Source organism: Balaenoptera musculus, chromosome 3, assembly GCF_009873245.2.
Source record: "Balaenoptera musculus isolate JJ_BM4_2016_0621 chromosome 3, mBalMus1.pri.v3, whole genome shotgun sequence".
Taxonomy (NCBI): domain Eukaryota; kingdom Metazoa; phylum Chordata; class Mammalia; order Artiodactyla; family Balaenopteridae; genus Balaenoptera; species Balaenoptera musculus.
The window spans coordinates 52,192,082-52,219,501 of NC_045787.1; the positions used below are offsets into that span (position 1 = coordinate 52,192,082).

General features: G+C 38.7%; 1 protein-coding gene across 1 annotated transcript in view; it reads left to right on the top strand.

Annotated features, from left to right (window-relative positions):
- The window catches only part of MAST4 (microtubule associated serine/threonine kinase family member 4), a 568,903-nt gene that overhangs the window by 480,855 nt on the left and 60,628 nt on the right, over positions 1-27,420 (top strand). Inside the window, 3 exon segments of the mRNA XM_036848868.1 lie at positions 14,060-14,129; positions 20,478-20,556; positions 25,810-25,967. Of these exon segments, the coding sequence (XP_036704763.1) occupies positions 14,060-14,129; positions 20,478-20,556; positions 25,810-25,967 (307 nt within the window).

Below are 27,420 nucleotides of genomic sequence, written 5' to 3' on the forward strand. Positions count from 1 at the left end.
TTTTTTTTAAACATCTTTATTGGAGTCTAATTGCTTTACAATGGTATGTTAGTTTCTGCTTTATAACAAAGTGAATCAGCTATACATATATCCCCATATCCCCTCCCTCTTGCGTCTCCCTTCCACCCTCCCTATCCCACCCCTCTAGGTGGTCATAAAGCACCAAGCTGATCTCCCTGTGCTATGCGGCTGCTTCCTACTAGCTATCTATTTTACATTTGGTAGTGTATATTAGTCCATGCCACTCTCTCACTTTGTCCCAGCTTACCCTTCCCTCTCCCCGTGTCCTCAAGTCCATTCTCTACATCTGCATCTTTATTCCTGTCCTGCCCCTAGGTTCTTCATAACCATTTTTATTTATTTGTATTTATTTATTTATTTTTAGATTCCATATATGTGTGTTAGCATATGGTATTTGTTTTTCTCTTTCTGACTTAACTTCACTCTGTATGACAGACTCTAGGTCCATCCACCTCACTACAAATAACTCAATTTCGTTTCTGTTTATGTCTGAGTAATATTCCATTGTATATATGTGCCACATCATCTTTATCCATTCATCTGTCGATGGACACTTAGGTTGCTTCCATGTCCTGGCTATTGTAAATAGAGCTGCAATGAACATTGTGGTACATGACCCTTTTTGAATTATGGTTTTCTCAGGGTATATGCCCAGTAGTGGGATTGCTGGGTCATATGGTAGTTCTATTTTTAGTTTTGTAAGGAACCTCCATACTGTTCTCCATAGTGGCTGTATCAGTTTACATTCCCACCAACAGTACAAGAGGATTCCCTTTTCTCCACACCCTCTCCAGCATTTATTGTTTGTAGATTTTTTGATGATGGCCATTCTGACTGGTGTGAGGTGATACCTCATTGTAGTTTTGATTTGCATTTCTGTAATGATTAGTGATGTTGAGCATTCTTTCATGTGTTTGTTGGCTATCTGTCTGTCTTCTTTGGAGAAATGTCTATTTAGTTCTTCTGCCCATTTTGGATTGGGTTGTTTGTTTTTTTGATATTGAGCTGCATGAGCTGCTTGTAAATTTTGGAGATTAATCCTTTGTCAGTTGCTTCATTTGCAAATATTTTCTCCCATTCTGAGGGTTGTCTTTTGGTCTTGTTTATGGTTTCCTTTGCTGTGCAAAAGCTTTGAAGTTTCATTAGGTCCCATTTGTTTATTTGTGTTTTTATTTCCATTTCTCTAGGAGGTGGGTCAAAAAGGACCTTGCTGTGATTTATGTCATAGAGTGTTCTGCCTATGTTTTCCTCAAAGAGTTTGATAGTGTCTGGCCTTACATTTAGGTCTTTAATCCATTTTGAGTTTATTTTTGTGTATGGTGTTAGGGAGTGTTCTAATTTCATACTTTTACATGTAGCTGTCCAGTTTTCCCAGCACCACTTATTGAAGAGGCTGTCTTTTCTCCATTGTATATTCTTGCCTCCTTTATCAAAAATAAGGTGACCATATTTGCGTGGGCTTATCTCTGGGCTTTCTATCCTGTTCCATTGATCTATATTTCTGTTTTTGTGCCAGTACCGTACTGCCTTGATTACTGTAGCTTTGTAGTATAGTCTGAAGTCTGGGAGCCTGATTCCTCCAGCTCCGTTTTTCTTTCTCAAGATTGCTTTGGCTATTCGGGGTCTTTTGTGTTTCCATACAAATTGTGAAATTTTTTGTTCTAGTTCTGTGAAAATGCTGTTGGTAGTTTGATAGGGATTGCATTGAATTTATAGATTGCTTTCGGTAGTATAGTCATTTTCACAGTGTTGATTCTTCCAATCCAAGAACTTGGTATATCTCTCCATCTGTTTGTATCATCTTCAATTTCCTTCCTTCATCAGTGTCTTATAGTTTTCTGCATACAGGTCTTTTGTCTCCTTAGGTAGGTTTATTCCTAGGTATTTTATTCTTTTTGTGGCAGTGGTAAATAGGAGTGTTTCCTTAATTTCTCTTTCAGATTTTTCATCATTAGTGTATAGGAATGCAAGAGATTTCTGAAATCACTTTTGGGGCCAGTAGTTCTGCTTCCAGGAATTTAGCTCTTGGATATAATCACTTAAATATTCAGAAGATATTCATTGGATAATCAAAGCACTGAAATCAGTCTAAATATCCATTAATAGAAGACTGAGTAAATTATGGTACAAGATATATTGGAATTTTATTTGATTCTAAAGATGACAGAGATTTATTTAGATGAACTGATATAGAAAGTTGTAGCTAGATTATTAACAAAAAACAGCAATTATAGAATATATATATAGTTGACAGGATATAAATAGTTGACAGGGGTTATGGGTACCCGCCCTCTGTGCAGTTGAAAATCTCAGTATAACTTCGAGTCGTCCCTCTGTACCTGAGGTTCCTCTGATTCACAATTCCTCTGCATTTGCAGTCCATATCCGCACATTCAGTCACCTGCTGAACACATGTGGTACTGTAGGATTTACTATTGAAAAAATCTGCATATATGTGGACCCGCACACTTCAAATCTGTGTTGTTCAAGGCTCAACTGTATATATAAGTGTGTGCATATGTATAAATATATATATATATGGCATGGTATTATTTGGGGAATTTTTAAATATACCTAATATATACTTATATATCTACATGTATTTCTAGATAAATCCATACATCTGAAGAGTAGAACTGGGGGTGAGGAGGCAGCATGTGGCCCATAGCTTGTTGCGGTGCCTGGCCCATAATGAGTTCATATTAAGTGTTTGAAAGAATCAATGAGTGAGAGTCAGAGGCTAGGAGAGATTTTCAGTCTTTATTTTATACCTCCTTGAACTATTTGAATTTTTTTTTACAATGTATATAATTGCTTTTGTAATAAAATTAAGACATGTAAAAATGTGCTGTTCACTTTTGAGACTCTGTCCCTTTGTTTGTTCAGTTTCCTCTGCTTCAAAAGGCTCCTTTCCTTTCAGTTACCACTTTCCTTCAGGGTTCAGATGAAAGGTTGCCTCTCTGCAGCCATCCATTCTTCTGTCTTCTGAATTTGTGGCTTCCTCACTTTATGTATACATATCACCATGAGTGCAGTATCCCATTATGTTCTGTTGGGTCTTTCTTTCTTGCCTGGTGGGTGAGAGCATTGTCAGAGATGGTGTGATTCATCTAACTTCCTCCAAAGGCTACCAAGGGTCTGCCACGTGGTAGCCAAAAAGGAGGGAAATATGGCAGGGCTTTCCTGTCCAACTGCTAAGCACTGGTCTGCGTTACATTCACACTGACCTGACACCCAAAGTGATTGTTTATTTTTGACCCTTTGAGTGTTCTCAGGATACAGAGCTCTAGCTTAAACAGTCTCCAGAATGACAGTATTCCATTTCATCCAGCATCACTGCCAACATCACTTGAAGGAAGCCCCCCCATATCAATTACCTTTGACTTAATAGGTCTAGCAAGGTACCCAGCATATATCGACTCTCCCCCAAGCTTTACTGAGATATTGATGACATATAACGTATGCAAGTTTAAGGCATATGACGTGTTGATTTGATACATGTATGTGTTATGAAATCATTACCACAATAAGGTTAGTTAACTTCTACATCCCCTCACATAATTACGATTTTTGTGTGTATGGTGTTAATGTTAAACATTGACTCTCTTAACAACTTTTAATATATAATACAATACTGTTAATTATAGTCCCCATGCTATACGTTAAATCCTCAGAACTTATTCATCTTATAACTAGAAATTTGTACCCTTTAACAATCTCCCCATTTCTCCCACCCCAAGTAACTGGCAACCAGATTTCTACTGTCTATTTCTGAGTTTGAGTTTTTTAGACTCCACATATAAGTGAGAACATACAGTATTTGTCTTTCTCTGTCTTATTTCACTTAGCATAATGCCATTAAGGTCCATCCATGTTGTCACAATAGGCAAGATCTCCTTTTTTTAATGAACAAATAACATTCCACTGTGTGTGTGTGTGTGTGTGTGTGTGTATCCTTTCATCCGTCAAGGGACATTTAGGTGATTACCATGTCTTGGCTGTTGTAAATAATGCTGCAGTGAACGTGGGAGTACAGATGTCTTTTTGAGATAGTGATGCCATTTTCTTCAGATAAACGTGCAGAAGTGGAATTGCTGGACCATATGGTAGTTCCATTGTTAATTTTTTGAGGAGACTCTATAGTGTCTGCACCAGTTTACATTCCCAACAACAGTGAACCAGGGTTTTCTTTTCTCCATATCTTCACTGTTTGTTATCTCTTGTTTTTTTGATAATAGCCATTCTGACAGTTGTGACGTGAAATCTCATTGTGGTTTTGATTTGCATTTCCCTGATGCCTAGTCATGGTGAGCACCTTTTAATGTACCCATTGGCCATTTGTATATCTTCTTTGAGAAAATGTCTATTCAAGTTATTTGCCCATTTTTAATCAGATTGTTTGGTTTTTTGCTATTGAATTGTATTATTTTTTTGGATATCAGTCCCTTGTCAGAGACATGGTTTGCATATATTTTCTCTCGTTCAGTAGGTTGCGTTTTCATTTCACTGATTGTTTCTTTTTTTTTTTTTAATTTGTTTGTTTTATTTATTTTTGGCTGCGCTGGGTCTTCATTGCTGTGCGGGGACTTTCTCTAGTTGTGGCGAGCGGGGGCTACTCTTCTTTGCGGTGTGTGGGCTTCTCATTGCAGTGACTTCTCTTGTTGCAGAACACAGGCTCTAGGGGCACAGGCTTCAGTAGTTGCGGCACATGCGCTCAGTAGTTGTGGCTCACGGGCTCTAGAGCGCAGGCGAGTAGTTGTGGCGCACGGGCTTAGTTGCTCCACGACATGTGGGATCTTCCCGGCCCAGGGATCGAACCCATGTCCCCTGCATTGGCAGGCTGATTCTTAACCACTGCACCACCAGGGAAACCCTGATTGTTTCTTTTGCTGCATAGAAGCTTTTTAGTTTGATGTAGTCCCATTTGTCTATTTTTGCTTTTGTTGTTTGCCCTTTTGCTGTCATATCCAAAAAATTGTTTCCAAAACCAATGTCAAGGAATTTTTTTTAAGTTTTTTTTTTATATATAAATTTATTTATTTATTTATTTTTGGCTGCATTGGGTCTTCATTGCTGAGTGCGGACTTTCTCTAGTTGCGGCAAGCGGAGGCTACTCTTCGTTGGGGTGTGTGAGCTTCTCTTCGTTGCGGTGCCTGGGCTTCTCATTGCAGTAGCTTCTCTTGTTACAGAGCACGGGCTCTAGGCACGCAGGCTACAGTAGTTGTGACGCATGAGCTTAGCTGCTCCGTGGCGTGTGGGAAATTCCCCAACCAGGGCTTGAACGCATGTCCCCTGCATTGGCAGGTGGATTCTTAACCACTGCACCACCAGGGAAGTTTTTTTTCCGTTTCCTTCTAGTAGTTTTATAGTATCAGGTCTTATATTTAGTAAGATAAATAAGTATTTATTAAATGATTTAATATGCCAAATTATGTACCTGCTATGTACCTAATTTTTCATTCAGAGGACCTTGAGGACCCTGTTGTGCTTTTTAAGAGAGTAATTACAACTTGTTTCCCTGCCTCAATACACCCCAACATACCTGAAGGGTTCAACACGTTATAATTAATATCTGTGGCTCCTTAGGGTAGTGAGTCCCTGAAGGTTGATATTTGTGTATACAGAATCTCAGGGTTGCATGTGGTTTGAAACAAGCTCCCCTCACCCCACCCATCAGTTACTTAGGATTGTATGCTAAAAATATGGATACCTGTATAGACCATAAATAGAATAAGGCCCTGAATGGACACATCCCTATTATGGATAAGGGCAAATCATGCTTTCTGCAAGGAGGAATGATTAGGATAATTAGAATGATTTTAGTTTTGCTTCTGATAGTCACTGGTTGAATTGAGCCCCCCATGTCTTGATTTTAACGTTTCTAATAATTTTACATGTTCTGATATTACCTGGGCCAAATATTAGGCATTCTGCTTATTACAAAGATGAAAGAATGAGATGTACAGTTTTAAGGCAAATATCTCGTTCGTATACTGTTAGATACTGATTATAACGATAGCTGGTGTTTCAGCTTTGAGCAATCAAATGATTAAAGTTGATAGTAAAAGTATAAACAGGGTTATGGTTTATGAGTGTTTTCTTCCCTATGATTTCCTTATACAGAGACTTTTAATCTTAACCCAGGAACATAGGAATGATACACAGCTTAGCTTGGGGGATGTTCCTGTTTTAGAGGAAAGGAGAAATTGTGGAAATAATTGAGTTTAGAGGAGAATAGCAATAGAACTCGGGTAGAAGAAGTGTAATAACTTACTTGATTAACCTAAGAGGACACCTGCAGGCAGGTGGGATTTCTGGAGTGTTGACATGGTGGGATACTCTTTGTTTGGGCTGATAGAGAAGGAATTTCCAGTCTGAGTCCTGTTTTGAGACTACTTGGAGGTCAGAGTGAGGTAAATGTATAATAGGGACATTAAATTAGTATAGCTGAGACAAGAAGGCGGGGAAAGTTGAGTTATAGAAGGAAAGGGGGGGGAGTGTAAAAAAATCCAAGACTTCCTGGTTGAGAACTCTAAATGGCTAATGAAGTCTTGGGTATGATTTACGGAGTACAAGGAAATTCTAAGGCCGTAGTTCTCAGCCCTGGCAGCTGACTAGAGTCACTTCATTTAAAAGGGGTAGACTAGGGCCGGGGCATCAGCATTTTTAAAGCTTTCCAAGTAATCCACCTGTGCACCTCATATTGAGAACTGTTTATTAATCTAAAGGTATGGAAGAGGAGAGTGGGAGAAAAATATTAGAGGAGAGTCTTGGGGCCAGGGAATTTCTAAGATCTTGTATAGAATGGTTTATGAGAACTGAAAGTCAGCATTCTGATTTATTAGATACTTGGCACATTACATATTATTTTATTATGAAACAATAGAACTGAATGTCTTCAATTCTTTTAACTCTCAAGATATTTCTGGAGTTAGAAACCAAACATAATTAACTGTTAAAAAAATACGTAACAGTTATTTTGCTTCTTTCAGATGGAATGAATGCCTTTTTATCAAAAGCCAAAGGAACATTTACCATTTTGTTAAGTAGGACCACCTTAAATTTAGTATTTATATTTTTAAGGGGAGCTGAAAGGAGGAGATTTATAATAGAGAATACATTCAGATTACTTTCAGCAAGTTATATGGATGTGCAGCGTTTCACTTAAATACTGTCTCTTTGACTAGAAATTACTCAGCAACTGAAGCAAACAGTCTGAGAGGAACCAATTTCCTGATATTGTCCATCCCTCTTCTAGGTAAAAATGGAAATTCTTTGTATCTAATTATGTTAAAGAATTGAAATCCCTTCATGTAAGATAGAAAAAAAAATATGCACACCTTAGATTACATTCTTTAACTCAGTCTTTTATCCACATTCAGAGACTAATTAATTATCTAAGATTAATAGAATACATCACATTTCATAAAACTGCATGAAACTTAGGAATATCTGTTACAGTAGCTATGTTCTTACCTCCCCTACCTTGACCTTACAGACGCTTCTCAGTAAATTTAAACAAAGGCTAAAAGTAATCTCTTCTCTATTGCTGGGAAGATGAATTACTGTAGATGGGAGGAAAACATACAACTAAAAATCAACTTTCTTCATCACTCTTGACATTCACCAGTCTTTACTTGGGATCACCTTGAGATATGACATCAATTCAGAGTAATAAGGAGGGGTCAATGAAAAGCTAAAACATTCCCAAGAACTCATTATAACACATCTCCAAGAGATTCGTGTCAATGACACAGCATTTCAAATACACTACACAAATTTCAGAGGAATGGCTTCATGAAATGGAGGCAATAGGCATCTGTGAGAGTCTTATGACATAGAAATTGACCTGTTATTGGATATCTCTCTTACTCCCTACATGTTTTCCACCCTATAAACTCATCAGTCATTCCTTAGAAAGCAGGGCGTGTCCATTTTTTAAGTGTCTGTGGTGACATAGTGCATTCTGTGTGGTATCATCATTGAGAGTTTGTTTTTAGTGAGTAATTTTGACACATTTAAGGGCTTTGATCTAAGAAAATTTCTTTTTCACATGAATAAGGATCCAGAATTGGTTTCACAAGATGAGTCTAGAGTTGGTGATGTACAGATCTTCTGTCAGTAGATTTTTAGCTCTTTGGGTCTTGTTTACCTATTTAATCTATTCTAGCAGGTAACTCAAAGCTCTGTATATAAAAAGAACTTAATGCATAATTGATGAATTAGAAAAAAATACATTTCTAGTTTACAGTGTAACAGGGACTAGCTTAGGCACTGAGAATTCAAAATACGCTTTTTGTGTGTCTACATGTATAACCAAAATTTATCCCTCACCAGCATTTAGAATTATAAGTTAGTGAGAAGAAGAGAGAAATGAAATACAGTATACCTGTCATTACACGTCATTCTGTTTTACCTATGGTGACATGATATAGAATGATTGAAATTATCATTCCTCAAACTTCACTAGTTAGCCTATAGAATTTTCCTTCTCTGCAAACCTTTAACTAGCACTGTTTTCTAGTTTGGCTATATCAAACAGATAGGGCTATTAAATCTGTTAGGTACTGAATAATGTGAGCTGGAAAAATGTTATTTGCTCTCAAGTACAATAAAAAACTATAATAGAACTTTTCAATGTTTAATTGAGTAATATAAATGCTACATCTAAGAAGTGTAACATTGTTACATGTGATTGCATATAATATGGAACATAAGTACATTTTAATATATTTAAAATTATTTGAGGTGGTGCCTCCGTAAATAAAAGAGCATAAATCTCACCCAGATTTTCCAGGGCTTTTCGCATTTTTTAAATTAAGTATAGTTGATTTACAAGATTGTGTTTCAGGCATATGGCATAGTGCTTTGGTTTTTTTGTTTGTTTGCTTGTTTGTTTTTACAGATTATATTACATTATAGGCTATTACAAGATACTGGGTATAATCCTCTGTGTTATACAGTAAATCCTTTGTTACTTATCTATTTTATATATAGTAGTTTGTTAATCTCATACACCAAATTTGTCCCTCCTCCCCTCCCTCTCCCCTTGGGTAACCATAAGTTTGTCTTGTATATCTGTGAGTCTGTTTCGTTTCGTATATAGATTCATTTGTATTACTTTTTAGAATCCACATATAAGTGGTATCATATAGTATTTGTCTGACTTACTTCACTCAGCATAATACCCTCCAGGTCCATCCATGTTGTTGCAAATGGCAATATTTTGTTCTTTCCCCCATACTTCCACTCAGTCCAGTTTTTCAGTAAATCCTGTTGGCTCTACAACCAGAACATACCTGAGATCTACTCCCATCCTGTCCAAACCACCATCATCTCTTACCTTGTCTATGCTGGTAGCCTCCTTACTGATCTCCCTGCTTCCATTTGTGCCTGCTGAGAGCCCGTTGGCCACAGAACAGCTAGAAGGCTCTTTCTAAAATGCAAATCAAATCACACCATTTACTTATTGATAAATATTTGTTGAATGAATTAATCAGATGACAGTGAATAGTGGTGCTGGATAAGAAGGATCAATGTGGCAGGGATGGGAAAACCAAAAGAGGTTCAGAGAGGCCAGATTTTAAGAAAGGCTTGATTTATTGTGCATAATTCTCTCTTTACTTGAAAACCCAGGCATAAAAGTCTATTTATTGGCCTGCTGTGAACACTTCACAGCTTACCCTGAGAGAATGCCACCGAAGGCCAATCAAGGTTTCTCTCCGTCCACTTAGAGTCTAAACAGCTGCCCAGGTTTAATTAATATTCTGCAGTTATATCTGGAGAGGAGCCAGTTTCTGAGACAGCTAAGTGAAAGGAGGATTTCTAACTCTCCTCTGGCGTCCGCTGGATCTGGTAGCATAGACTTAAAGTTCTCACTTGAAATTGAACTGTTATTTTTCAAAGTCCACTCAGCTTGAGGTCCCTGCATAACTGTTCCATTGCCCCCTTTATCTGCTGCCATAACATCTTGTGAGGGGGTCCTAGGTTTGGTCCTGTGAAGTTTGGACTTAAGGTTTTTCAGCAGTGTCAATTCGTCGCTGAGAATCTCCTACAGAACGACTAAGAAACACAGCGCTGGTTGTTACGGTGTAAAGAAGTCACAGCTCATTTAAGCCGATCACCAAGTAATGATAACAAGGATTCAAGTGGGGGCTTGCTCTTTTGATCTACCAAGAGTTTCAAATGGCAATTATCATTAATTCTTGGATCCCTCAAGTCCTGATAGAAAATCAAGGCAACCAGAAACTATCATTTTGTGAACAGACAGCTATTAAAAGCACATTAATAATCTATAGTGGGTATAGCATATGCCTTCTAAAAAGATTTGCAGCTTGTTTCTCTGTGGTAAAGACACAGGACTTCTCCAACCTAATTACAAAGCAATCAAACAATTTAATTAATCTGGAAATCACTTTCTTAACAATAACTGCCTCTAAAATGAGGCACCCTGTGTAGCTCCGTTAGGTAAAGTACTGTTTTGATGTACTGCCTGTGTATTAGCAACGCTAGTTGCCCCTGGGGATCCTGGAGTTAATTACCTATTCAACGCCTGACCACTACTAAGGTTTCCTTTACCAGGTCAGAAACAGTAGTCTATAAAGTGTCACGGCACTCAAACATCCGAGAGCCAGCAAATCCCTGGGAACAGCTGGATTTGAGTTATAAGCGAGTGCTGCACATATGGGCAGAGAATTAACTGGCACCAGTTTTCGTTTGAGCGTCTCTCAGGTATTGCTTTGCAGATGGGTGGATGAATTCAGAGAGCAGCGCTGTGAGCAGTGAAGGTCAAGTATAGGACTCTGGTTTCAATCCATCTTACTTTCTTGTCCTGGGGAAGTGCTGTGCGTGTCCACAACAGTCCGGTCCTCATCTCTAAGTTAAGACTATATAAGGTGTGCTTTATAATTCAATCTGTTCTAAATTAGTGTTGTTTTGTATAACAAAATAGTACCCCTAAGACTTAAGAGACAACATAGAAATCAATTTTTATTTCAAATGAGAACAAAGACCTCAAAGATTGACTTCTGCCTATTTAATCTGCTAATCTTCTAATTTCTCCCTAAGGAAAATAGAGGAATTTTCTGTAACAAATGACAAAAATGTCTAGAATACTCATCTACCCTTTTCTTCTACAATTACTACCGCCCCAATTCTCTCTGAAAGTTCCCTGTTAATGGGACAGTCTACTCACATTGGAAGCCTCAGTCACTTTTAGTCTGTAATCTTTTTCATGACTTATTTCTAATCCATCACCAATTACCCTTGGTTTGCTCACCAGAATATCCTTTCTATTGGCTTTCCATGCCCTAATCTAGCTCCTTCTCCTCGGCAACACATCTGTCCACTCGGCATACTCATGCCAGCTTAAAATCTCTAGCATCTCTCTTGCATCCAAACATCTCTTAAGGCCTTCCACTAGGTAGTACCAATACATGTAGTTCACAACTCATTGGCCTTACCAGTCTGAATTCCCTGCTTGTAGAGAGCCTGTCTCCACTGCATTGCCCCGCTGTGTTTGGGTTGATTCTGTCCCCTTCCTGAAGTCCTTCCATTCCTTCTCTTTATCTCCAGCTTGCTGAACTGACCTCACATTAAGCTATAGTCTCTTGTCCTTAAGGAATTATCAGTCTAGTTCAGGCCACCTTCATTTTCTCCAATATCCCATTGCACTTAAGGGCCTTTGTGATAATGTGGGGGTGTGTATTTGCATTTCAACTAGCTCTTCAGTGGGACATGAAACAAGAAGAAAGATCTGTGGTTAGTAAGATAATAGGAATGGCTCTATAGCTTGGAGTTGAGGAACATTGTTAATGGAAGTGCCTGGAAAGGCAGCATAGAATAGGAAGGCAAAACCCCAAGATGAGAAATGGTTAATGGTAGCCCTGGGTTTTTTGTTTGTTTGTTTGTTTAAAAAGCAGAGTAAAATTAACCTACCTCTCTATCTCTATCTCTGCCCATTCATCCTCAAAGTGATGGTCCGCCATGTATTATAAGATGTTACACAGCTTCCTGGGGGACCACTCCTTAAAATCTCTAAAAGTGAAAAGGTTTTTAAGATAATTCCTTGTCTCTCCCTCCTTCAGAGTCTTAAAAACATTTAACAAGTTCTCTCTAGTTCTGGTTGATCTCATAAAATCTCCAGATATAGTGTTCTCTTTACAAAGAACACAGGGCTAAGAATTTGGTGCCAAGTTTCACTGGCCTTATTATTTATTCTCAGTGAATAGGGTAGCAGGGATTGTTCTCAAAATGCCTTGGCTTCAATCAATTGTTTTGTTTCTCCTCATAATTTACTGGTAGTTTGCTCTATGTGGGGTGTGAGCAAAGCGAACGTTTTTTTCCCAAATAAAAACAAAATCGACATGGAGATTTCTGGCATTTGATTTGTTTCCCTTTAGAAACAAGATTTCTAGCCATCTTGAAATCAAGACCTTTTAAGGAATATGAAGAGTGATGCACAAACTAAATTGGGGAGGGGGGCAGGGGGAATGAAGGCTGTTGGGAAAAGTTCAAAGAACTTAATTTAGCTGTGTAGATAAATGGACAAAAAGAGTCCTGGATTACTGGATGGCAAATGCAGAATCCATTTCTCCGGGGGCCCAAGGAACAACAGATGCAAAGGCATGATAAATTTCATTGCTGCAGGGGGAAAATGCTTCCTGATTCTCTGTCCTTAAAGAAATGGGCTTTTCAGCGCTTCCCAGTTAAATGGCTTTAATTGTGCTGTCTGTCATAAACTTAATGGCATCTGTTGATGCCATCACTATAAAATCTGCGACTTTAATTGAAAAATTTCGGTAGAGGTGTAGCCAGTCCAGAAGTCCTCAAGGTAACACTGAAATTATCCACTTTAATGCGTTAATCTATTCTTTTTGCACACAGGTAATAAATTGTTTACCTTTATAGCTAGGTACTGACTTGAAGGTGCCGTCTTGTATTCCTTACCCCTAATTACAATTGTCACTTCCGGTAAGAAATCAGTAATGTGGCAACTGGCTTGTTGTTAAGGATTAAACATGTCTTCTTGATTTATTTTCTGCGTTTCAAGAACATACAGGATTAGTTTGCCGCCTTTCCTAACCTCCTTATTTACACCAGCTACAGTCCCATCCGGTCCTCAGGAAATTCTGCCAACCTAATTAAACATGCAGAGGGAGGTAGGGTGGTCTGGAGTGCCCTGAACCTCCCCTCACCTGCTGCCTGCCAAGCTTTCTCAGTGATCAGTAGCAGGTTACAGGTTCTGATGGGGAAAGTAGCGAGTCCCCCAGGAGCTGCCACTTTACAGTAAGCAACCCGTGCTCCACCTGCCTCCAGAGGACTTGGGGGGGACACCCTCTGCCAGCCTCTGTGTGACTGTGGCTTTTAAAGGCTGCCTGGCCAGTCACCACCCAGCTGCTTAGGAGCAGAGAGACTATTGAAGAAAATACTGATAAGGGTTAGTCCTGCTGGGCCACTAGGCCATGCTGAGACAGAGCTGGATCATTTGAGGAATAGGTCTGAACTGTTGGGTTCTCCCCAGTATTTTATGACTTGTTCTGACATTTCTCCCTTTAAAATATGTACTTTGAAATATGAGGATTCATTTTTGAGAGCTCAGAATTTTATTTCGGTTTCTGTAAATAAAAATATCAAGACTGCCTCCTTAAAATGGAAAGCCTCGCCCTCCCAATTGAAGCATATACTTCTCCATCCATCCTGCTGTTGGAAATGTTAACATCTGGAAGAGTAGGAACCAGGACATTTGTATATTCATTATTCTGTAGGACTGAAATATTTAGATTGTTAAATATATGGAAAACTGCTGATTGGTGATGTAGGTTTGTTTATTCGTATATTACACACTTGGAAAGCTGCGCTGGAACTCAAGCCGACCCCCTGTTTCTGCTCCAGGTAAAAGTAAAACATTTTTTGAGGAGATGGACATTTTACGAAGGTGTACAGAAACTTACTACTAAAGAGAAGAAGGTTTTGGATGTAGATAAAGATACAAAAACAAAGTCATGGTGTCAAGTTTTTTTCTTCTTTCTCTCTACAGGAAATAGCCCTCAAGATAGTCCAAGAAACTTCTCCCCCAGTGCCTCTGCCCATTTTTCATTTGCACGGAGGTAAGGACTTCTTGTGAGTAGAATAATGAAGTGTTACGTGGAGAATCCCATCCCCCCACCCGACTCCCTCCACTACCCTTTAGAGCTATATGTACCTCTCTTGCTCCTTCCTAGATGGTGGGCTCTCACTGAGGGCAGGAGAAAACCATTTCCACCTTTTCTCCCATCCCCAGTGCAGTGTCTCATACATGCTTTTGATGATCAACAGATTTTTACTGAATTATCTGAGCTTATATTATAAGGACTTGATTCACCTATATGTCTTGGTGCAATTGTTTTTGTTGTTGTTGAAATACCTTTTTTTTTTTTTTTAATAAAAATGACGTTACGGGCTTCCCTGGTGGCGCAGTGGTTGAGAATCTGCCTGCTAATGCAGGGGACACGGGTTCGAGCCCTGGTCTGGGAAGATCCCACATGCCACGGAGCGGCTGGGCCCGTGAGCCACAACTACTGAGCCTGCGCGTCTGGAGCCTGTGCCCCGCAACGGGAGGGGCCGCGATAGTGAAAGGCCCGCGCACCGCGATGAAGAGCGGTCCCCGCACCGCGATGAAGAGTGGCCCCCACTTGCCTCAACTAGAGAAAGCCCTCGCATGAACCGAAGACCCAACACAGCCAAAAATAAAATAAAATAAATAAATAAAGTAGCTATAAAAAAGAAAAGTGCTTTTAAAAAAAAAAAAAAAAAAAAAAAAAAAAAAAAAAAAAAAAAAAAAAAAAAAAAAAAATGACGTTACTTGGCATCACAAGGTATAAACTCTAAGACGCCTTTCCTTGAGGGCACCAAGCCAGCAATTTAGTGATCCCCCTGAGGTAAAGCCATGAGGATGTTTTATGTTTTCTCTTCCTATCTTAGTTAGAATTGGACACCAAATATCAAAGTTATATGTCTCATATCTGGGTCAGTGAGTCATGAGAAAGTATTGTTGCTCAGAGGACAGTGGGCATATGATCTATTATCAAACCTTTTCAGTTCTGGATCTTCTACTGTGATTTCTCCCAGTCAGAGGAGTCTACACAGCCACCTCTTCTGCGTTCTGTGTGTGGAATTAGTGTACTTCACCCTGTCACATTCAAATCTTCACCTTCCTGGGTTCCATCATCCCTCTCAACATGTATATACCCTGCCTTCTTCCACCCAGGAAAAACACACGGAAAACAAAATTGCCCCTTTAGCTAGGTTTCTGCATATTCAGAATGAATTCATTTTATGGTCTGCATGTCATAGATATTTGTTTATATATATATATGTCTGTGTATATACATATATTTTTTCGGCTGCGTTGGGTCTTCGTTGCTGCGCGTGGGCTTTTCTCTAGTTGTGGCGAGCGGGGGCTACTCTTCATTGCGGTGTGCGGGCTTCTCATTGCGGTGGCTTCTCTTGTTGTGGAGCACGGGCTCTAGGCGCGCAGGCTTCAGTAGTTGTGGCATGTGGGCTCAGTAGTGGTGGCTCACGGGCTCTAGAGCTCAGGCTCAGTAGTTGTGGCACATGGGCTTAGTTGCTCCGTGGCATGTGGGATCTTCCTGGCCAGGAATCGAACCCGTGTCTCCTGCACTGGCAGGTGTATTCTTAACCACTGCGCCACCAGGGAAGTCCCTGTCCTAGATATTTGTTAAATTTTCTTCAGAGACCTAATCGTACCTTGAAATGAATAAAAGTAGCGTTTAATTAAGACACATAGGTAGGTTAAAAAAATAGATTTAACACGTGTTACTAACGAGCAAAACCTGTAGCGTCTTCACTGTCATTTGTCAGCATTCAATGCATTTTATATAACTAAATCCAGAGAAAAGGACCTGCTTGCAGCATTTTCGGAATTCCTGATAATTAAGATTCTCTTGTAAAATCACACATTCCCCACCATATGGTAAATGCCTATGTGTACCAGGCCTCCACCATAGGGAGGACACAGAGTAATTAAGATGTGATCTCCAAGGGACTTCCTGAGACCGATACCCCGATTTTCCCCAATTCCAACTTTTGATACTTTCGGTGCTCATTTTAAGCACCATAAAGAAAATGTGACAATTAACTGGTCCCACAAAGCCTGTGTTTGTTTGCCCAATGAATATTAATTCACTGTGGTGGTACCATTCTAAGTGAAAAGGGAAATCTTATAAAAACTGATTAAAAGAAAATAGTCTTTAAAATACATTTCTCTTAAAAAGGGAATGCCTTTAATTACAAGTAGAAAGAAAATGCAAATCTCATTATAGCCCGCATTTAAACGTGACTGAAATCAGTCTTTTAATCCTGCCAGATTTATAAAAATGAAGATAATCTAATAATTAAGTGGCTGACTGGAGGACAGATGAATCTGGTTTCTATGCTATAAAAAAAAAAAATACACAAACCCCTAGGCATGTTAATTTTCAACAAATAAACCATAAACCGTAACAGAAGATTATCACAGGAGACCTCTGGTTCATTTTGCAGGAATTTCCAGATGGAACTCCCTCCACACTCTTCAAAAAGCATTAATTTAGATTAGGACATGAGTGATCATCTTTTTGAACTTTTATTCACGTAAATAGAACCCTGTGTTTGCTATGCAAACTCAAATTGGCCTATTTTTATTTGACATCAGGCATCTTTCTCTTCCATTTTAAAGTTGATTTTTCATTCAAGAAACATGGAAATTCCATGGGTCTCCATTCCCTACCATTTGGCATGCATTTCTGAGCCTTTAGGAAGTAATGCCATTTGGGGAGTCCCACATTTTATCATTTTGTATATTCAGTCCAACAGAGGGGAGAGATTGTCCTATTTTAAAAATTATTCTTGGGTGACAGGATAAAGGTCAGACTTATTAATCTTTTCTGATCTTACTTATAACGTGATAATTTACCCCCCAGTAGACATCCCCTGTAAAGTTGAATTTCAGACTGGGAAATAGGATGACACACACTGCTTTCCATATTATCTAATAGGTGTTTGAGAGCAAAATTATCAAGTTAGTTTTTTAGTATTGAGTTAAAATAAAAGGATGAAAATGAGCATCATAGTGTAGTAGATTTTGTCTGGAGCAAGGAAACATATTGTGTAATTTGCTAATCACTGTGATGATGCTGGTTTACAATCCATCTGATTGTGGAGTTACTTAATGTTTTATTCCTTGGTGGTGGTAAGATGGAGGTAATGACATTGTTCTGCCTTCCCCAGAAGTTGTAGAGGTTTAGGTAACATAAGTTGCTTTCACTTTCATTAGAAATGTAGAGAGAGGCACTTCCCTGGTGGCGCAGTGGTTAAGAATCTGCCTGCCAATGCAGGGGACACGGGTTCGAGCCCTGGTCCGGGAAGATCCCACACGCTGCATAGCAGCTAAGTGCATGCACCACAACTACTGAGCCTGCACTCTAGAGCCCGCAAGCCACAACTACTGAGCCCATGTGCACAATTACTGAAGCCCATGTGCCTAGAGCCCGTGCTCTGCAACAAGAGACGCCACTGCAATGAGAAGCCTGTGCACAGCAACAAAGACCCAATGCAGCCAAAAATAAATAAATAAATTTTAAAAAATTTTTAAAAATAAAAAAAAAGAAATATAGAGAGAGCCCTGAATAAATGTTGTAGATGTCTCCTAGCTGTCTAGCTGTTATTTATCAGGTTAAATCTCAGAATATATTTCCATAAGCAAATTACTGGAACAGACCTGCCTGCTGAGAGGTCAGGTCATGAGGCACTTGTTGAGCACTGGTGGGCAGAGTTACTCTGGTTGCATTATACTGGCGTAGTTCATCTTGCTCCAATATCAGCTAGACCATAAAATGTTTCACACCAGATGACTGTAACAAACAAACAAAGAATCTTCTTCCTCTTCATACAGTTGTAATAGGGACTTTTCTTTCTTCCTTTGTTATATACCATATTAATCTAACTTTTTGTGGTTAGTGTTGAAATAATGTGGGTTTTTTGGGTTTGGGGGGTTTTGTTTTTTTTTTTTGTTTGCCAGTCTCTTTGTATCCTGTGTTCCCATCAGATGTTTTTCCCTTCTTACTTTTTCATTTAGTGTAAAATTAAGGTTTCCACCCACAAAGAAGGCACTCTTTTCAAAAAAGCCTTGTTGCTTTGGCAAGAATATACTCTTGTTTTCAGGTAACATTTTACTGGTAGCTGCTGCAAAGAAAAGAGAACATTGTTAGTAGGATCCAAATTATACTTGTGTGATAGCTTTCTTCAGAAAAGGGCATGCTGTCTCTTAAGCACTGTATATAGCATATATAGGAATTTCTGACGTGCGGTTGTCATGGTAATGAAAATGCAATGGTCCTTTGTGCTCCGTTTGAGTAAATAGACACGGACAACTTAGGGAACTTTATGAAACATAACTTATTTCTGGTCCGTGGCTGAACAGAGTACTGAGCATATTCTTGTTTAAACATCTTTCTAGTTGTGTGTTTTCCAGAGTAAGCAAATGTAATTTATGCTTCAGAACTAATAAGAACATGTCTCCTCTTGGAGTTGTTCATTCATCTGAAATATGTTCATTGATACCTGAGGGAAAGGAGAGTTAAGGAATCACAAAGCAAGATCATGGTGGGGGAAATTGTGTCCCTCACTCTTTCCAGAGATTAGTTTCTGATAATTGCTATTAAACGGACTGAACAAGTCCATTTAAAAATTGGAGGTGTTTAAAATAGAAAGTCCAGGAATGGGTTAAGTCTTTAATAATTAGGCAAATAAACTAGAACCAACCTGTGTCCATTTAATTGATGGTCAGATGTCTTTATAAGCATGTTTTTAGAATTATTTTCTTTTAACATTTTCAATAGTATAAAATTATTTCTAGAGAACATGTGATTTACTTCTTTTCATTCCTTTTATCTGGTATATTTACAAACATCTTATTTTGCTTCTTTTTTTAAAAAAAAAACATACTTGATTCAATTGTACTCCAATCGTGGTCACAGAAACGACAGGTAAATTTTACTAAAATCTTAACATTGTACTACTTCTGTGATTTGTCCACCTGAATTTCTCCATTTTGTCTTTGTGGACCATTTGCATTTATTGGAGGCAACATCCCTGGTGGCCTATGATTGTATTCTCCCTTGACTATAATTTAGGCTAAAATGTCAGTTTTTTATATAAACATCTGATTGTGACATTTCTCAAAGTCAAGTCGAATGCTGATGAATTCCCTGACTTCAACTTACTGTGAATGTGTCTGTGGTAAATTTGGTCTACTCTTGTCTCTCATTTGGTAAATTAATCAAATCATGTGTTACAAAAAGTCTACATATGATCCTGCACCTAAGAAAGCAGTATAGCTCTTGAGAAAAGTATGTGTTTCCTGTATTCCTCGTGGCAAATGTGTGTATATTTGTTTTCACACTGTTATGTGATTTTGAAGACATAGTCCACTCAAAATTGCTAGTAAATTAATGGTTCTGGAATGCCAGAGATTTCAGAAAATTGACCTTCTGGTGTCCCCTTGCCTTAGCAACAGTGTTGTCTTTACTACTTCAGCAACTCATCTGAGACCCTTGTAATGACTATAATTCATAGCCAGAGTTCAACCCAGAAGCTATCCATCCTGTTACGACTCGGAGATAAAAACCATACTCTGTTAAGACTCCTGACAGCTTTGCCTCTATGATTAGGGCAGGTAACCCTACTCTTTGCATTAGGTTCTATCACTAGTGGCGAATTTTCATTCTTCACTCCCTGTCACTAGCTAGAGCTGGGCTGCATGCTCATAAACCCTGCAAGAGGCTTTTGCTGCAACACTTTATAAAGCCAGGTCGTGTCAGAAGGTATAATAACTCTTAAGAGATTCTGTGCACAAGGTCAGTCACTTTCTTAGTGCTAAAATTATTTGCCACTTAAGGTTTGAGCCGGTCTTGAGCCCCCTGATCCCTTCTCCCCTCGGTGTGATGAGTAGGACTGCTCCCCGGAAAATAATAAGCAGAAGTCCTGAGGATGCAGTGGAAGTCCCCACAGGCTCTTGTACCATGCTGGAATTCAGGCCCTTCCAAAGATCATGGCCCCGGTTATCAGTTTCCAGATAAGAGTGTTTTTCCTCTTCCCTTTCTGTTTTTAGTCATCTGAATCTGCTGAGTCTGACTGATGTAATTATCCCTGGTATTCATTTTGTCAAAGTGTATTAGTGAGAGATCAATAATATGGACCACCCCATTCACTTTCTACTTGTTTGGGTGTATTGATTCACTTTAAATAAAAGTCAACCTACTGTATAATGTTTGTTTACTCTGGCCCTTGCTGAACATTTCCACATCCTCACTGACTGTGTTTGTGTCATTTGTTCAACTAAAAATACTCGGTTTCCCTGGGGTTCCCATGTAACCGTACTCCAGTGTTGGCCTAAGCTAATCTCACTTTCTCACCAGGACTGATGGACGCCGCTGGTCCTTGGCTTCTCTTCCCTCCTCTGGCTATGGGACAAACACGCCCAGCTCCACGGTCTCTGTAAGTGCCCGACTTTTCCTCTCTCACACCCCAGAGCTCTTACATAGGCAGTGCTTTCTCTGGGTGCTTCCTGATAGGAAGGAGAGGATAAATTCTGCATGTCTGCCCTTCAGAGTAGGCAACACATCAAATGATGAGCTGACAAACATTAAAAGGACATACTTTTTGCTGCAGGCTTTTAAACTATGATGCACAAGTTGAGTGAGTCCCCGGACCACCAGTTGGGAGGAGACTGGGAGCTTTCTTTTTCATACCATTTGGTGTTTTGGGTGGGAGGAGGAAGCACAATCTGGTTTCATTGCTTTGGTTCCACACCAGTGATATTAGTACTGAAAATGCCATTAAACTTTGATGGCCTGGGTCGTTTTTTTCTTGTGTGGCTTAGATGCGGAGTTTTGTTTTGTTTTTTTAGTTTTTCTCATTCAAAGGAAAAAAAATGGCAAGCCTTAAATCTGTGCCTTCTGGATAAGAACTTTCTTTTAAGGAGAGATTAAAAGAACTTAGTAGTAGATTAAGATCAATAAAGAGACAAGATGAAACCATGAAAATAGGATAGAGGAAGAAGGATACTCTTGCCGCAAACTACAACATTTCAACAGGAGCCCTAGCAATTACTAGAAGTGATTCAGTGGGTCAGATACATGCTTTCTCAGTTTAAATTAGTGATGTTGTGGGATATTTGTCTCCACAGAGCTTTATTTATTTATTTATTTTACTTTTTTAAAATTGAAGTATAGTTGATTTACAATGTTGTTAATTTCTGCTGTACAGCAAAGTGACTCAGTTATACACATATTTTAGATGTTGAAAGCATGGGCCGCCACAGTGTGAAAATGAATGCTGAAATTGATTGACCAAAAAGCAAAAAAATAATTTTCAAATTTTAAGTGGTGTTCTTCCCTAGACTCCTAAGTGTCTCCGATTAGAACCCAACCACCAGTAAACAGAGTACTTGTCTCTTTGGTCTGTGGCTTACTCGTACATACTCTCATTGAATCCTCCCCATGCCCCAAACGTGTATCATGTTCCTTGACTCTAAATCCTTTTTATTTTTACTGTATCACCTTGCTTTGCCCTTCAGTCAAGTTTTATTATAGTTTGGATACAGAAATTTCTCTTTTGCAAGAAAAATAGGGGAGAGCACAGGATCTTTCTTCTTTCCATCTCTAGTAAATCATACGTTATTTTAAAAAGTGATTCTAAAAAGCAAAGGTGAGCTACATAGAATTGGACCCCATTTGGTACAAATTACTTTGGAAATTATATTTTTATAAATACTTATTATGTGTTAGGTCCTAGTCTCACTACTTACAACACATTGGCTTGTTTAATTGTAGAAACATACCTCATAATGTGGTTGTCATAATTGTCATCATTTTATGGATCAAAACTGAGGCACAGAGAATGAACCGAAGGGCTGTCTACTAACCCCTTGTCGTAGCAATAAGAATACAAGTAAGGGTTCTAGGCGCTTGGCTTTTTTTTAAGGAATTTACAAGGTATTTCTTAAAACAAACCTGATAATTAATAAATCTGACCTGGCCATCTGTCATAATGGAATCACTGTTGTACCTGACTTGCATATAGGCCTAAAGAGAAAGCTTCCTGAGACAATTTTTAGTCACACACATGTATTCTGTGTTTCTAACAGCTTCTGCCCAGAGGTAGGGCAGCTTTTCTCTTAAGTGTTTATTTTATTGAAGAAGGTAGTATCGTATAATCGTTGATCTCTTATTCCTATTTTTCCCTTCAAACTCGAATTTTCTTTCAAAATTAACCTTTTTACCAAAAGACCAAAGGAACTGTTAAATTTGTGGAGTGTAGGTTCTGTTGCCCAGAAGTTCAGCTATTTTTTCTCCTTATTGGTTATTGATAAAAATGCTAATTGAAAATCTAAAATGCTGCTTCTCATTTCCCCCAGTTTCTTTATGTTCTTGCCCTTCAAATATTAGGGCGAACATTGTGCAAAACTGCTTAGGAGTTGCATTTTCTTCTTTTCTAAATCTAACCTGAATCACTCTTAGAGTCTCATTTTCTGGGTTAACTGGTTGTGATTTAGCTAATTAGAAATGCATTTTAGTTGTTTCTTAAGATGAAAACACAGAATATGTACAAATAAGTTACAAACACTTTGAAAATGCAGCTTAAGTTTTACAGATAATTGTTGTTAGCTGAATTCCAGAATTGCTAACACTGAAAAGTAAACGCCATGTCTTGATCCCTTGGATATTATGGAAACTGCAAAATTCGCAAGTGTTAAAATGCTCTATTCTGAAATTGGAAAGATTTGGCTATGTGAAGTTAATCAGTCCTTCCACAGAATATTTACGATTGCAGCTTCTCTTAACTTCAAATTTTGTAGTTAAAATTAATTTGCGGAGCTTTTCCAAGATAATATTCAGAACATAATTTTTAATTTGAATATAAGTAATATGGAATTGAAGCAGTAGGAGGACATCTCCCATGTATTTCTTACCAGATGAATTATTTTCTGCTGAGGGGAAGAATGGAAATACGAAAATAAATACCTATAAATATGAGGTATGACTATAAAATAATATTACTTTTAATAAATAACAAGTGGAAAATTACACATGCATATGGATACTGTCCCTTGCAAAGTGGTTATCTTGAGAGACTAAATGTTTATTTGAATGATACCATTACTCAGAACATTTTGGGGGAACTCTTCTAATTGCCTTGAGAACTAGAAGCACAGTTTTCTTCTGTAAATCTTCACTCTTTGAAAGTGGATTTGATTTTTGATGTAGTCAGAAGTCATATGCAAACTAGTTGGATGATGAGACTCACTGGCACCACACTTAGAGAACATACTAGAAATATAAAGTCATGGGACTCAGTTTATTAGGAAATTCCCAAACTAATTCTTGAAACTCTAGTAAAAGTGCTGTTCCAAGGATGCGTTGACCAGCGGAAGTATCTTTTCAGTAAGTATATGAGGTCCTGAGGATGACACCTGCAGCCTCTGTTGGACTCACAAGTTCTCCTCTGAGTTCTTGACCTCTGCTGAAACTGACCCCTGGACTTCTCTGTTGTCCGTTATTGACTCACTTTTGGGGCCCTGTTTGGTACCTTTTGAACCCCCGGGCCATTTGGAGAGCCTACAGTTGTTCCCAGTTCCATAAACTCATCTCGGCGTCGCTTGGGTTCAGTGTCACCCTTTTCCCATTTACACCTTGTTTGTTCCAACTGAAAGGAGAGAAGCTCTCTCCCCAGAGAAGCCCCTTGCCTCTCACTTCTCTAATACTTACTTATCCCACCTCCTCATTCATTTTAACATGTCCCCATCAGTAAGCCCAGAGCACATTCCCTATGGAGTTCAGTTATATGGTATAACCACAAAATTTTCGTCTTAGAGTTAGCACGTATTAATATTTTGTTATATTTGCTACAGCTTTTTGTTAAACTTTTAAAATAAATTAAACATTAAAATACAGCTAAAGTCCCTCGCACCCATTCCCTTTCTCTTCCCTCACTCCACAGAGGGAACCACCCTCCTGAAGTAGCTTGTGTCCTTGCCCTGCAAGCAAGGGTCTGTAGTACCTTATGTGAAACTCTTGAGCCTGGTGTGTTTTTGGAATTAACTTTCACATTTTAGAAAGGTAACATGATCCTCCCTGTACTGTACATCACAGCCCAGCAGCAACTGGGTCAGCAGCTCAGAATCAACTACATTAATATTTCTACAGCAACCTGAATCAACATTCATACTAAGTGGATTAAATACATATTTTAAATAGCTTTCCATCAGTTCAATTAATGCTTTGCCACCAAAAGGGATTACTGTATACTTATGAACAAACTTCTGGGTTTTGGGGTTTTGAATTCTTGGATTCAGAATTGTGGACATTGCTTTACCTTTGAGACATATGTACAAATCCTTAATTCTGTTTTTCTATTTGCTCATTTCATCATCTTTGCTTTTATCGCTGCTGCTTCTCTTCTGCTGGCATTGATTTTCTTATTCTTTTACTGATCTCTTGAGTTGACTTAGTTTATGTGTGTTTTATTTCTTTCTTTGTAGTGACAGTATTTAAGACTATACCTGTACTTTGTGAATAGAGCTTTGGTTTACCTCATAAGTCTTTCTAGTAGTGTTCTCATTTTTATAGTTTATAAAGTAATCTCATTACACTGTAAAAAGTCCTGTTTATCTCAGTATGTACTTAGAAGGTGTTTTATAATTTCAAGGTATAAGGATACTTTTAAGCTTTAGTCATTAATTTCTAGTTACTGCATTGTGGTGCTACAGTGTTTATGAAGTGTGCTCTTAGTGTGGCAGGTTTGTTTGTTTTTTTAAAATAAAAAAACCCTGCTAGAATGGAATATTCAAATGAGGGATATCTTTCAAAATATGCTTATTCTACCTGTGTTTCCATTACTCAGACATTTCTCATCTCTTTTGTTAGAATGCTAAAAGAGTTCACCTCTCAATAAAAACAAACAAAAAAAGCAATCACTTTGCTTTATAGTTATATTTCTCAGATTGATTAAAAACAGCGTTATTTAGCCATTCACCTTTTCTACCTTACTTTGCTCCAAGTGGTGAGTGACAGTTTTCAAAGAGCAAATCTATATTCAAGGGATAAAAAACTCACCACCATTGAAGGTTTTTGTTTTTTTTAACATAAAGAAGCCTAAGCCAAAGAAGACAGAAAGAGAAAATCCCAATTTTTAAAACAATGGCATTAGTAAGACAAGTATCTTCTTTATCCCCTCCCCTTTTTACCCAGGACACATACTGATGGAAATTGCATCAAAGGATAGCATGATTTGTAAAGAGAGATCCCATTACCTATTTATGACCATACATCACAGAATTCATTTTATGTTACTTACCTAAAAGTCTCAGTGTTTGTGGCGAGTGGTAGAAGCAAGGGTACCATGTGAACTCATCTGTCATTTAATGAACCTAAATTCTTACTCCAATTGTCACTTTCTTGCTGTGGCTTTGACTGGGTCCTATCCATTTTCGGAGCCTGGGTTTTCTCCAGAGAGTAAGCTTTGTTTTGGGAAATTATCTTATAGACAAATGAGATGAAATATGGAAGCCATTTTGACCTCCCAGAGACAACATCAAGGTATACATTGAGGCACTAGCTATTGTAATTATAACATGGAAAGGATGTAGTATAAAATGGTGATATAACAAAATTTAACGCTGCGATCTCATATTCATTTAAAGAATTTCTTTTTGAGATAGTCGTAAAACCTCACTTTGGTTTGTTTCAGTCATCCTGCTCCTCCCAGGAGAAGTTGCATCAGTTACCATATCAACCAACACCAGATGAATTGCACTTCTTATCGAAACATTTCTGTACCACCGAAAGCATCGCCGCAGAGAGCAGAGGCAGGAATACACCCATGCGCCCCCGTTCCCGAAGTCTGAGGTTTGTAGCCCTGATTGAAAAATTTCAATGAGCTGGATAATCTCTTTTCAACCATTTCAAGGGAAGACTTTTGGTCCTGTAATTCATATATGTGTTAATTAATTTATGAACTACTGTATATAGTTTTCCATCTACACGTGATATTGTGAATTACCATTGAAAGGCATCTTAGTATTTTTCTTTTAAATTCTTACAATTTGCTAATTGCTCTGGTAGCAGTAACCATGATGGACTGCAGGGACCACCTAGAGAAACTTCGAGCCATTGGAAATTTCAAGACCATCTAATTATGGTGCTACATCAATTAATATTTTACGAGGAAGAGGCTTGGCTGAAAAGGAAGGACAGCACGTTCAGGTTCACATGTGGAATTCAGATTCCACTTTACGAAAAGCCACCCAGATCTTTCATTCTTTCTTCCCATCACAAGTCTTACTTTCTCCAGGATTATGAGCAAATTGTTAGGAGTTTGTATCCCTTGTATTTTGTGGGTACCATATGTAGTCCATTTGACATTGAGCAGAGCCAGTTTTGTTTTGGCCTTGTCTCAAAAAATTACGTATATCACAGTTTGGCTCTTCAGGAAGCAGACTCTAACACAGAAACCAGGATGTTTATTAGGGAGTGCTTGGGAAGTACATCTGTGGGAGGTGGGGAGGAAGCAGGGTTGGGCAGAGGGAGAAATCTAGCTGCAGTGCAGACCTGACAGCCGCAGCCAACCACACAGGAAGCTCTAGGGATGACACGACCCATCAGAGCCGTCCCTCTGGGCCAAATGGCCCTTCCTTTATATCCCTGCCTCAGTCCTGGAATGTGGTACCCTGGGTAGGACATGGCCTTGGGGGAGGGGGCTCTGTAGCTGAGGCCATCCCTGAAGGAACTGGCAGCTGAAGCCTTCTGCAATCCCAGCAGCTGGACAACAGGCCCTTCTCTGCAAGGGAAGCAAGGTAGTCCTTCTTCAGGTCCTCCACAGTATGAGATCTTCATGCTGTAGAACTGGTCCGCTTTGACATATTAAGGTTTATTGTAAAACATAGTTTGTCAGGTGTTCAGTTGAGCATCAAAGTTTTCTCAGAAGGGTTTTTTTCCCTTTGTACCCTTCTTATTTAGTGTCATATAGTAAGTGCAGCTACATGGCATAACTGTGTTAGATTATTTTGAGATATGGAATAAAAGACCAATTTTATGAATTCATTTAGAGCTGTATTCATTCAACACATATTCATTCATCGTATTTTACCACAAAATGGGTGCCATTTTTGGTTTTATGAAAGGAGTTCCTAGGATATCTACTGCAAGCAGCTATGTCCTCTGAGGAATATATAAACTCACACTGAAATTGCCTGACTGTATACCACTAGGAAGGAGCAGGCACCTACTGTTGGAATAGGGAAAACACAGAGTTGTATGCCTGTGTCTTGTACTGTACGCAATGCCTTCCTCAGCATCCCAA